This window comes from Arvicola amphibius, chromosome 9 (assembly GCF_903992535.2).
Source record: "Arvicola amphibius chromosome 9, mArvAmp1.2, whole genome shotgun sequence".
Lineage (NCBI taxonomy): Eukaryota > Metazoa > Chordata > Mammalia > Rodentia > Cricetidae > Arvicola > Arvicola amphibius.
Window position 1 is genome coordinate 15824555 of NC_052055.2, and position 13484 is coordinate 15838038.

The 13484-nt window shown below is 39.4% G+C and overlaps 1 protein-coding gene across 2 annotated transcripts in view; it reads right to left on the bottom strand.

Annotated features, from left to right (window-relative positions):
- The window catches only part of Samd12 (sterile alpha motif domain containing 12), a 389239-nt gene that overhangs the window by 343788 nt on the left and 31967 nt on the right, over window positions 1–13484 (bottom strand). For both annotated transcript variants that reach the window (XM_038344117.1, XM_038344116.1), the window contains exon 2: window positions 7345–7523. In XM_038344117.1, the coding sequence (XP_038200045.1) occupies window positions 7345–7523 (179 nt within the window). The remainder of the gene's footprint in view (window positions 1–7344; window positions 7524–13484) is intronic.

The window sequence follows — 13484 nt, forward strand, 5'->3', positions numbered from 1 at the left end:
GGAGGACTGGGTCCCCATAGAACAAGAGCAAGCAAAATAGAAGCCATTAAAGAAGCTACTGATGTGCTTCGTGGAAAAGAGACAGTGAGGAATAGCAGCGTGAGGGCTGTGAGGGGAGACCAGGCACGGACTTCAGAACGAGTAATGGGGAGAATGAATGGGACTTGTCGATGACCGTGTCACCTTATATGACAGAAGTCCCTATGCCATTTGCATTTTAACATGATAGCCAATTTCAGTCTAATTTGTCAGCACTGTAGAAATCTTTGTCTTTTCCATGTGTGCTTTTTTTTTCAGGAGTGTTAAAATACCTGACCTAAACAAATCTAATGTTTATTAATTAATAATTTAATAATTCCAGGAGGTTTATTTCAGTTCATAGTTTCAGAAGTTTTCCTCTATCACAGCAGGATGAGTGAGTATGTAGGAGGCTGTTTACCTTGGGGAAGAAAGAAACCAAAAAGAGACATAGGAAGGGGCAAGAGACAAAAACACTCCAAAAACCTGTTCTCCGTGACCTACTTCATCTGGGTATACCTTATGATTTGGGGTTTCCAGAACATACCCCCCAAAACACTAGCAGAGGAGCAAGTTCTCAACAGACACCATTTGGGGGAGACGCTTCATATCCAAACAATAAGACCATGCACCAATGATAACAACACAGTTCTGAATTATTTATGTACTATTCTGGTTTTGATCTTAACAATTATAAACCTCTGGTACTTTATGTTCAAAGAGAACATACGCTATGACCTTTTGTATCCTGATAAAATAAGACAAAAAAGAATGTTTTTTTCTTTAAAACAACTTAAAGTATATTTCTCTACATCTTCATCTCCACACACAGTTCTAGACACAATAAGGGATGCAGCACACAAGCCTGGCATCACTGATAAGCTGTTCTGTCCACATGCTGTGCCACCGTGAAGACACAGAGGTGTGTCTAAAGTACCTCATTATCTCAACGAAACATACCCACCTCCTCAATATTATAGGGCATACGAGTGTCTACCATACAGAGTCACTTATTGGATGGTTCATTATCTCAATGAAACATACCCGCCTTTTCAATATTAGGGCATAAGAGTGTCTACCATATAGAGGCAATTATTGGATGGTCATTTACAAGAAGGTTTCAAATCTCTGTTCTAAATCCTCACGTGAGCTCCTATATTCATAACTCAGCAACAATTACAGTCTGGGAGATTAGGGAAAGTGGAACAAGAAAGAATGAGAAAGCAATACGGACGATCCACATTTTATAGATAAGATACATTATAATGTGGAACAAGAGAGAGGGAGACAGGCAGACACACACACACACACACATACATACACACGGGGGGGGGGGGGCATATGATAATAAATTATTGTCTCTCCTTAGAAATGAAGGGTGTTTGTCAACTACCAGGCACTAGTGTCAGACTTCTTGCTAAGGGTGTAGTCCAAGACTCCCTTCTACCCCTTTTGAATGCTGATCTTATACCACCCTGATCTCACCTGAGTGTAGTTCTGCAACATCAGCTTCTTAATCCTTCGCTTGGAAAGGCTGGCTAGGGCTCCTGATTCCTTTAGGCTTCTCCACATGCCTCATTGTCAAGAACTGTGGGTCTTTTCATTCTAACTGTAGCATGAACCAAATGCTATTGTGAAAGTCCCCTGTTTTTCTATGAAAATTAACCTTCATATAGAGACAGGCAATTCTGAAGCATCGCAATCAATCCTGTTAAGACTGTATTAGTTCTTCCCGGTTTCAGTGTTGAATGGATCTCCATAGTTTTAGGCTAGAAATTTTTTTTTTTTTTTTTTTTTTTTTTTTTTTTTTGTGGAGTATGAGCATCCACCTCCAGAACTCAAATGCCATCCTCTTAGGCCTATCTGAGCTGTATCAGATCTGCCAATGGAGAGATGACTGGACCCTCTGCTCCACCCACTATCGGATGCTCCATCTCTCTTAAATATACCCACTTTCCATTTGGAAATCTCAAGAGTAACTCCATGTAGCCCTAGTTCACCAGAGGAGTATCACTAGCCCAAGTCTCCACAAATGTGTTGTAAACTGCTTCGCTAGCATGGGTTTCTCACTTGGAAGAACCTGTTTTAAGGTAGGCTGTGCTCGTGCTGAACCTCAAGGTCTGCAGAAACCCTAGGTAATGTCTACTTCTCAGTTCCCTTCTCAACCTGTACGTAAGGTGAACAGATACGCTTTTTTTATTTTTTAATTTATTTCTTTTCTCTTTTTTAATTTTTTTAAAAAAGAAAACAAACTATCTTTTTTCATTATCCATACCAATCTAAGTTCCCACTTCATTCCCTCCACATACCTACCCCCCACATCCACTCCTCAGAGAGGGTAAGTCACATTGCTTTGGGGAAGGTCCTAGGCCCTCCCTACTATGTTTAGGCTGAGCAAGATTATCAGAGTCTCCTCTTTGTTGACTATACCATGAATCAGGGGCTGAAATGTACCACATTATGGTAATGTTTTCAGGGCTTAACACATTAGTAATAAATACATTTCTGAGTGAAAGCTTACTGTGGCTTCTGCTGAGATCTGTCCAAACACCCAATGGAGTGGGGATGCTGGGAGCTGGGGACTCATACAGCATGAAGTCATTTTTGCTCTTCACTCCTGCTCTGACCCTTGGACAATTCATTAAACATGTACTCACTATGTGTCACATGCATTGCATCCTTTCCTATCACTGGTGACATTACACTGGGCTGGCAGCTTTATGTGGAGACACTCTTGTTCCCTGAGCCAAGATGTACAGATAGCCAGGAATGACATCATTCTATCCCCCAAACTGCCACAAACCTTCTCAGAGGCCGCCAAACAATGTAACATGATCAAGGTTAAGTGTGCCCCGCTCTTCATCTTCTTAACTCGAGTCAAAGTTCTTTCAGCTTTCTGTTTGATCCCAGATTAATGACTCCTGTTCATTGTTACAAATCTCTCCCAGTTGCCCTGCAGTCCATTCTTGTCTACCCACCCATGGCTTACCCACACCACCGGGCTTTCTTCTTCTCTTGCCTCTAGCACCAAGTTCCATGCCAGCTCCTTTAAGTCTGTGCCAAAGAAATACAAACTGAATCTAATATTAGCCTAATGAGAAAAGGCTATCTACTGCCAAAGATTCACATAATGTATGCCAGAGCCAAGTGAGGCAATTCTTCACTGCTTTAGATGCTGGCATTGTTTCCTCCTTATATAATACAACAATCAAGATCTGCTGTGCTTCTCTCTGAGGAGTAAAGAATACATGTAGCGTTTTTTAACCTCTTCTGGTGCCTAGTTGGCTAGAGTCTAAGCGCAACAGACTGCATCTTTCCTTTCAAATAAATAGATCATTTGTTCATTTAATGTTTAGGCAATAAAAAGCCCTAAATTTAGAGCTATCAGATGGATATTTCAGCTCCTTCTTCCTGCAGTTATTAAACAAAAACTACAGTTTGGTGAGCCACTTAAATGACCAGGCTTCTGAACTGTAAAACATAAAAGCTGATGTTATAAATATAAGCATGAGGCAGAACTGTAAATGAGAAGGAAAGTAAATAAATAAGTGAATAAATAAAAGCCTCACCCCTGGGATTAGCATTATTGGAGGGAAAAGAAAGATTCTGAACTTCATAAAATTTATATTAAAGAAATCTAAGAATATACAAGGTGACGCTCTCATTAAACACCAAGAAAATTAATTTTAGAAATCAGGACTATGTAATTTCCCAGTTTGTTTATACCCCTTGTGATAACACAGACCAGAATCCCAGGGTAAGGCACAGCCAGGATTCTGCCTGCCTTTGGGCTGATGCTAATTCATAAAAATCATTTTTAAAATATGTTTTTGTTTGTTTTTATTTTTTGAGAGAGGATTTATCTGTGTACCCTGTGTGGCCCTGGCTGTCTCAGAATTCATTCTGTTGACTAGGCTGGCCTTGAACTCAGAAATCCACCTACCTCTGCTTGTTAATGATGCTAGAGTTTTAACCATCAGAGTATGCATGAAGGAATGCTACTTTCAAAGCAGAATTCTGCTTATCTTGACAAACAAACCAGAAGTGTAAAATGCTTCCCTTCAGCTCAACTTCAATATATATCACTTCTCAAAATGGAGACTAAACACTTCCCCATGTGTGATGCCCTTATTCAAAGGACATTTTAACATATTTAACACTACATACCCCATAGTAACATTCCTTTCCAATTTAAAATATTATCACCTCTATCTTTCTACATAAATACATACAGCACTTCTGTACCATTAAAAGGATGCACTCTCTTCCACTACATAAGCATATATTGCTTCTTTAGGTAATGTGCTATGAAACAAGGTGTTTTGAAATATTTTCATATAACAAACAGTGTTGGGCTGACCACTATTTTATATCCACCTTTGCATATCTTATTATGTCCTTGGGATACATTCCCAGAAAGAGATTCATTGACCTGAAAGTCATGCCCCCTGAAAATGTTAGGAACTAATATTAAACTATCTTACAGGAAAAAAAAAATATGTGTCCCTTTGCACCACTGAGTGGCTTTAAATGCACATATTTGAGCCAGAGATTTATTGGGTAAGTTAAGAGTAGGTCAAGGGAGCAGAGATTCAACTACCTACGTAAGAGAAAAGAAGATGGCCCACGGTCTGCTGGCCCTCTACAAACAACAGAAGAGAAAACGGAAGCATGTCTATGTGTGCACAAAATAAGTCTGAACAGCTCGTGGGGAAGACTTCAGGTTGTAATGCCACCAGATCTGCCGGCATCACCTTAGGTCTCCGTCACTCCGTATCCCCAGCAACCATCTTCATCCACTAGCCCTCTACGAAGAGATGGACACATTCTTGGGCATTTGGAATTGAATTGTGAAATTCTGTCCATGAGTTATTGAAATTTCTAATGCAAAACACCCTGGAATCTTCTTGTTTCGGGGTTTTATTGTATGTAGATGATTGGACAAAATACAATGAACATAGTTTCTAATTGCTCTATTGTTTCAAAAAGGTTTGTACTAGTTCCTCAGTTTTAAGAGAACTATGCTCTCAGCAAAGCACTTACAAATGGCTCTGCCGAGTCAGAGGGCTACTCTCAGAACTGTAGGAATTTTCTGCAGAAGCAGAAAGTCACATATTCAACATTAATTCAGAAGCAATCAAACCACATATGACCTGAATCAATTTTCTGTAAATATGTTTAAAGAGCAGAGGTATAATCTGGAAATATTCAATTACATTTGAATTAAAATAAAACGATATATCAAGAATTAGTTTTCTTTTTTTTTTCCCAGTTGGACTCATAATATTATAGACATCCTTTAACTCAGACAAGCTCTGTTTATCTTCGGAGTAAAGTAAGACCCTGAGGATATTTTTTTTTCCTGGATCTTCTGGATACCTGTATAGCACAAGAGATTGATGATATTTAGATCCATGGTAAAGCTCACTTATCACCAGCTCTGCTCACAAGCCAAATGTAGACCATTCACCAATTTCCTTTAAGGGGCTATTTCTCTCCGGAGAAATATTCAGGGCAAAGTGCTTGCAATAGCTTCCTCACCGATCACTCACTACTTCTTCCCTCCCACTCAGAGATACATAGGAGTAACGTCATCAGCTTTTAATTATCCAGCCAAATAGAGGAAGCAATAACAGTCTTTATTCACAATCGTAGGTAAAGCATAAACAAAATTGCATTTTGACACTGAACACGATTTGGGGGAGAGGTGAGAGGACCACAGAACGACAGTCAGATGGCCTGGCTACTTCTGATTGTCCTTGGGTTCTTATGTTTGTTTTCTAAGGTTTGTACACACTGACTGCCCCAACAAGCATCAATGGAAATTCTCTGGTAGGGAGTCCACAGAGAGAGGTACCAATGTCTATGAAGATTAATTCCCTCAGTTTCCAAGGAGAAAGTTAAAGTGGATATCTTCGACAACTGGCATGGATATCCTCACTGAGTTCACACAAACATCCATACAGTGGCTTTGCCATCTTTAATTGAAAGTAGACTCTCTTCTCATATAGCATATCCTGATTACAGTTTCTCCTCCCTCTACTCCTCCAATTTCCTCACCACCTCCCCTCCCATCCAGATTCACTCACTTTCTACCTCTCATTAGAAAAGAACAGGCTTCTATGAGATAATAATAAAATATAACAAAATAAAATACAATAAGATAAAACAAAAACCATCATTATCAAAGTAGGACAAAACAAACCAACAGAAAGAAAAGAGCCCAAGAGAAGGCACAAGAATCTCATCCCCACACTCAGGAATACCACAAAAACACTAAACTGGAAGCCATAATATTATACACAGAGGCCCTAGTGCAGACGCTGTGTATGCTGCCTCAGCCTCTGTGAGTTGATATGAACGTTGCTCATGTTGATTTAGAGGAACTTGTTTTCTTGGTGTCCTTTGTTCCCTTTGAGTCTTACACTTTTTCTGCCTCCTCTTCTGCTGGGTTTCTTAAGGTCTGAGGGGAGAGACTTGATGGAAAAAAAAAAAAACATTTAAGGCTGACTGCACCAAGGTCTCTGTCTGCTCTCTCTCTCTCTCTCTCTCTCTCTCTCTCTCTCTCTCTCTCTCTCTCTCTGTGTGTGTGTGTGTGTGTAATGTCTGGTTTTGGGTTTTTATATTTGCACATGGTGACTTTAAAGAAAGAGAAAGCCTTTTTAAGAGACTGTACTCACCAAAAATCTCATTGGCACTCAGAACCCCTCTCTTTGGTATCTACTTTCCACACATACTTTCATCAGTTGTATGGTGCCTACATTTTAGGCCAAAGACTAAAAAGTCAAACTAGAACAGTTGCGTCTTTCATTAACTAAGTTTTACTATCAGGTGACTCACAAAAAGATTAAAGACACAAGATTAAAGATACATAAGCCCCTGCACCGAGTCCCTTTAAATTTGCCATACACGTACATATGTTACAAAAGTCTGTTATTATAATTAGCAGATTTTGTCAGCAAAAGCCCTCAAAGGTACAAAATCAGAAACTCAGCTCAGTTCATACTAATGGAGGAAGCCGATTTTAGAATGCCTTTATAGAGGAAGAATATGAGACCTAAAGTTACATAACTTGTGCAAAAAGAAAGAAGATTTAAAAATTTATTTTTGTAAGGTCCAGAGCCTTCTACGTGCATTTTGATCTCACTCAGGGTAACTCAGTCAACACTGTCATTTTCTATCACTTATCAGCAAGACACAGCACTGAGATTACTAGATACATCAGCGATTAGCAAAAGCATCATCAGCCCTTCTCTCTGTAGCTGGACCACAGCTTAGCAAGGGCACAGCTTCAGACTTTGAGTGTTTCATTGGCAAGTGGCTCACCTTTGCTGTCTCAGCTTCTCCCTGCAGTCTCTTGGGGGTTCCTTTTTGGTCAGGCACCTTCTGGAAATTGTTGTTTTTAATGGACTGCGATTCTACACCTTCACCTTCAATCTGCAGCTTAATTCCTTCAGCATGGGCAGGGTGATCAATACCCCTCGGAGTCAAACCACAGTGGAGAGCTAGGAGAGAGAAATACATAGATCTCAGAAAACAAATCATACAGAGAAAGTGTCTGTGACAGAAAATATTTCATCAGGCCTAAGTGGGTAGAAACAAGGTTTCTGTGAGTTTGAGAGGTGGTTTAATGACTGCAAGAAATAGCATAGGTGAGGAAAGAATATGGCATTGTGGGAAATCTTGAGCTTGGAAGCAAAAATCCAAATCCCTCAATTCCAGAGACTTTTGCTTTGAGCACACTGCTAATACCCGCATTACAGATGGAGTACCAGATCAGGTAATGCCATTACTGCCTCCCGCTTAGCTATTTCAACCCTGCAGTCTAGTTTATTGCTCTGCCTTCATCTAGAACTTGCTCACACCCTGCACCCTAATGAAATCCTCTATTTATAAAACATACATCCACCCAATCTATCCTCTTAAATTCATTCTGCCTATATTTGGTGGGCATGTGTATACACTGTTGTTGTGGTAGACTCTTCCAATGTGGACTTAAATAACACAAGTGGAACATTCTAAGAACTGTGTCAACAAATGAACTCACGATTTTTTAATGTCATCAGTGCTACAAAAAAGAAAAAAAAAGATGAAGCGGGGGAATTAGACTACTCAAGTCCAATAGCTTCAATTTTTCATCTTAGTCTCTGTATCTTCTGAAATGACTATCTCTACCAATGAAATCTGGGGCTCATATTTTTATATATTTATTTGAAAAACATGGATAAACTCCTCCTATATACCCAATTTTATCTAAGAAATAGCAATGAGTGTTATGAAAATCATATATTCCCCTAGACAAATTCCCACAAACCACCACTTTTGCACATGGGTCTGTATACTTGCATGTGTGCCCATGGCATCCATGTGCATGTGTTTTAGAATGTGTCATAATAAAGTATTTCAGATCTCTGTGTTCCAGAACAATAAGATTTAAATTCTCATCCACATCACCAGCTCTTTGATCTCAGATAGGTCAAAGTCAAATACTAGAATCTCCCTCTTATCTCTCCTAAGACATTAATTCACTGACAATCACCCATATTCCAGCATCGTGAGAGTCCCCCTTTTCATTCTTCCTCTTTGGTCACCTTTTCCATTCTTCACCCCTGCATTTGTCACCAGTCTGTCTATCCAGGCTGCGGTCCCCACTCTTCTTACTGAGTTTTGAAGACCGTTTTATAGGAAGAATAATTTGAGAGAATACTTCCCAAAAGAAGGGAGGTCCGGCATTTTCTTCCCATTCTCCACTTTCTTACTACCAGGTACCATTGACTCCCATAGCTTTTGATATAGGAAGCACCCAATCTGAACATGCCCAAAACTGGACTTCAGTTTTCTTTTTTCAATTGTATTTTATTTTATTTTCATTGATTTTTATTGAGCTCAACATTTTTCTCTGATTCCCTCCTTGTCTCTCCCATCCCCTTCAATCCTCTCCCAAGGTCCTCATGCTCCCAATTTACTCAGGAGATCTTGTCTTTTTCTACTTCCCATGTAAATTAGATCTATGTATGTCTCTCTTAGGGTCCTCATTGTTTTCTAGGATCTCTGGGATTGTGATTTGTAAGCTGGTTTTCTTTGCTTTACCTTTAAAAACCACTTATGAGTGAGTACATGTGATCATTGTCTTTCTGTGTTTAGGTTACCTCACTCAAAATGATATTCTCTAGCTCCATCCATTTGCCTGAAAAATTCAAGAAACATCTGCCTGTTGATTTCCCCAAAGTTGAGGAGTCATTCATGACTTCACTCTCCCAAGATTCACCACAATCCCTCCCAGCTACCACCAACATTATTAGCCGGAGCTCAAACAACTGCTCAAATGCATCCCCGGTTCCATTTCCACTGTCCCCACTGTAGAGCAAAGCAGGCAGCAGATGCTTAGACCGACAACCTAATTCATCTGCTTCTTCTTGTCCCTCAAGACCCAGGAACATAAATGTGTGTCTATCATGTCACCAGAATCCTTTGCCTGAAGCATTCTAGTGGCCTCATTTCACACTCAGATAATTCAGAGAGCTTCATCTTCTCCAACAAATCCTATTGTTTTCTGTCTTTGTTGACCTTCCCAGCTTCTCCCCCACACCCAATATCCCTTAATCACCATGCTTTGTTCATGTGATTCCTTTTTCTCCTCACCAAGTCCTTTTCTAATTCAAATATCTGTACCTCTTTCTTTGCTTAAAATGTCCTCCATTATTCTCCTAACTCCTACTCAGTCTTTAAGTTTTGCCTTTAATGTGAATTCCCTATGTACCTTTTTAAAACACTGTTTTTCACCCTTGCACCTGTGACCTTTCCCTGGCATACTGGGCTCCTTGGCAAATAAATACCCAATAATCTAAACCATCTGACTGAAAGGAAGATCACAGGCATGCGATTTCCTGCCATTTTATATAGATATTATTAGTGGATTTCTCTTCCCCTAGTTCTTTAGCTTCCCTAAAAGCAATGAACAGTCCCATCACAAATTTAAGCACTCAGGAAGTATCAGTTCATGTGCCCTCCCTCAGGCTTTGTTCTGAACCTCAAATGATATTCATGAAAAACTCAGCCAGACATAATTATATTCATTTTTCAGATAAGGGAAATGAGGCTCAAAAGGGTTATGGTCACAAAAGGTCACACAGGTGTCTGCAGAAGGTCACAAAGATCAAGGATCATTTGGAATGCACATGATTTTGAGTTAGAGATGAGCACATCCAAACTAGATTAAATAGAAAGGAAACTTGTAAGCTTTTATAATGGAAAGTTCTGTCTAAGTACAAGTCCCAACCTAGCTGAGTTTGTGGTTCAAGAATCCTTTAAAGGACCTTGAGCCCCCTCCCCGTCTCTCCATGTTGCTATTGGTAGCATTACCTTGAATAAGAGAGAACTTAGGCATCGTTCTTTCCCCAAATCATCTTCTAAACTTTAATCCTTTCCTACTGGCTGAAAGGGAATAACATGTTCATTATTGAACTGAAACCCTTGATGGGACCACAGTGAACTTAAGCCAACTGAAATTCAGCTACCCTCAGTTTCCCCAACACTCACTGCTGCTGCTATTCAGTAGAGTCAGAATATAATGAAGATTGGAGAACAAGCTACAACGTTCAAATTACAGTGATAGAAAGAGAACCTGTAAGAGCATGAAACTAATTACTGTTAATATCAATCCGTTTTTACATCTCCAAAGACTAACCTATTTAAAATGAATATTCAATTACGTATCCTAAAATTGTGATTATACCAAAAAGGTGTGTTTCTGTAGGGAGATAGTAGATTCACATGGGATGGAATTAGACATTAATGAGGGAGAGAAAAATGCCCAGCTTTGATCCTTCTCTTCCAGCATGATTCCCTGTTGCTTTCTGCATTGAAATTCAGGGTGTGGGAATATCACTGAACTGCTATAAGCTTCCATCACCTCAGATTTTCTCACTCTATCACCTCCCGCCAAATGAGGCTTCCAGACTCTCTTCATCTAGTCTCATGGGTCCCTCCCTTAGAAAGAAGTTTCATTCTACCTGTGCACTAATCTAAATTTTCACCTTCCTCTTGAGAGGCAGGTGCATCTGAAGGGAAGATGATGTCTTCCAAATGGAATCTTAACACCACGATAGATACATACACACTTGTGGTGATGATTTCCCTTGCTAATTGTTTTTAACAATGAGGTTCTTTCTAACACATGTTTTGGATTTGGACTTTTCATTTTGAAATGTTCAATGCTAATACATTAAATAAAAGTCATAACAGGAAAACCTTTAGGTAAAGAATTCAAGCTTTCTATGATGTCAATTCAATAACTAGAAACTTGTTAAGCAGAGGAATATTTGAGAAAAATCAAAGAAACATGAAGGGTGTCTCAAAGCTGAACCCCGAGCAGCTGAGCCCATTAAATTGAGTAAATAACTTTAGTGAAAACAAGCAAGGGTAGAGATGAAGACAGAAACGAGAAAGCAAAAGGGGATGCTTTGTACATGATGAGCAGAGATGAAGGTTACACCTTAGAAGAGGCCACTGGAACATTGCTTGATTTGTAAATATCAGGCACACGAAATTTCAGGGAAAACAAAACAATCTATCAGAAGTACTTTTAAATAAATAAGTCCAAGAGCAAAAACTAAATCAATGCTAGGTTTGCAGTCAAGGAGGGAACAGCTATGGGAGATTTAAGTATTTGTGTGATGAATAAGGCTACGTGTATAGAAAGTCAAGAAACTATATATGCCTCTTGTTTATAGACTCTCTTATACTTTGAACATCAAATATTTTCCTAGTGGAGAAAACTTTACTACTGGTTTAAGGCATGACTGTGTAAAAAGAGGAGAATTCTGGTCCATTCTACAGTTGAACAAATGTTTCATTTCTTAAATGTATATGATATGCAGTGCTTGAGTTTTGAGAGTGGAGATAATGACACTAAATATGAGACTGTGCATATCTGACCTCCTAGAATCTGCAACTGTGGTTTGGGAGGCAAATACACCCATGTGGTGTGTGTATATATATATGTATATATATATATATATATACATATATATATACATATGTGTGTGTATTTGGGGGGCATTCAGTTCCTCCTGAGAATAGGCATATGAGGCAGTGTAAACAAAGGATTATTGCTGAAGGAGATGTCTCGGTTGACATGTATGGCGAGTAGGCTGGCTTCCCAAACAAGGGAGCTGATATTACAAAGAGTCCCTAACATGAACCAATATCAAGAAAATATGAAAGTCTGGGTCGATGCTGGGGATGACAAAACAAAACAAAACAAAAGAGTGATATTGGTAAACAGAAAGGTAAAACCATCTAAATGTCCCTGGATGGAGCAAGAGCTGGTAAAAGTGTGACAAATGAAATGGAATTGTGATTTCATTTTCAACATGAATAAGGTCTTGAGAGAAGAAAATGAAGTGAATGAACAGAGGAAATTATGCTAAATGAAATGAGTCTGTCACAAAGGACAAATGAAGCTCTGGGTAGTGACTCACGTCTACAGTTCTAGCTCTTGGAAGACCGAGGCAGGAGAACTGTCATGAGTTTGAGGCCCAGGCTTCATAATGAATTTCAGGTCAGCCTGAACTACAGAATTCAACCTTGTCTCAAGAAAACCAAAAAGGGAACAAAAAGATAAAAACTGTATGAGTATTTAGAACAAATCTCGCATGAATCCACTTTTATTAGAGCCCTCAAATCCACAAAGTTCAAAAATGAAACAACTGTTACCCAGAGGCTGGGGTAGAGGAAAAGGTGGGTGGGTGAGGCTTTGAAGAGACAGACATGCACGTTCCAGTTTGGGATAATGAAAAGGTCTTGCAGATTGGCAGTGGTGATGGTTACTTGGTATGAATGTCTTATATACCACAAGACACTTAGAAGGGCTGGAATTGCATTTTACCATAATAACCATTTTTTAAAAAGTAAACAAAACCCCACCACGCTCACTCTCACTTCTATCCATTACGTCATTACCAATGGGTAGAAAGGAAAGTTCTCAAGCAATTGTTATTCGAAGGCTCCAGACTTTCTTTGTCAGTACCCTCATTGTTATTCTCAGACAGTACATGAACTCTTTTTGATATTATGGATTCTATGCACACACACATGTGTGTGTACTGTGTGTGTACACGTACATACATATGGAAAGAAAAAACAGCTCAACAATACTTTAGAACTTTCTTGAAAAGGAATCACTACCACACTAGGTTCCATCCAAACTGGGCTGCCAATTTCTTTAAAGCAAGCTGAGTCTTTTTTTTTTTTTTTTTTTTTGACAGGTCTTTTCTTTTTAGCTTTGAAGTCTGTTCTGGAACTCACTCTGTATGCAGGGGTGGCCTTAACTCACAGACATCCGCCTGCCTCTGCCTCCTGAGAGCTGGCATTAAAACCCTGCACTACCACCACCTGGTACAAACTTGGTCCTTTAAGAGCTGTACCTCTCGGAATGCTATTTAGATATGACTTAGATGACAGCA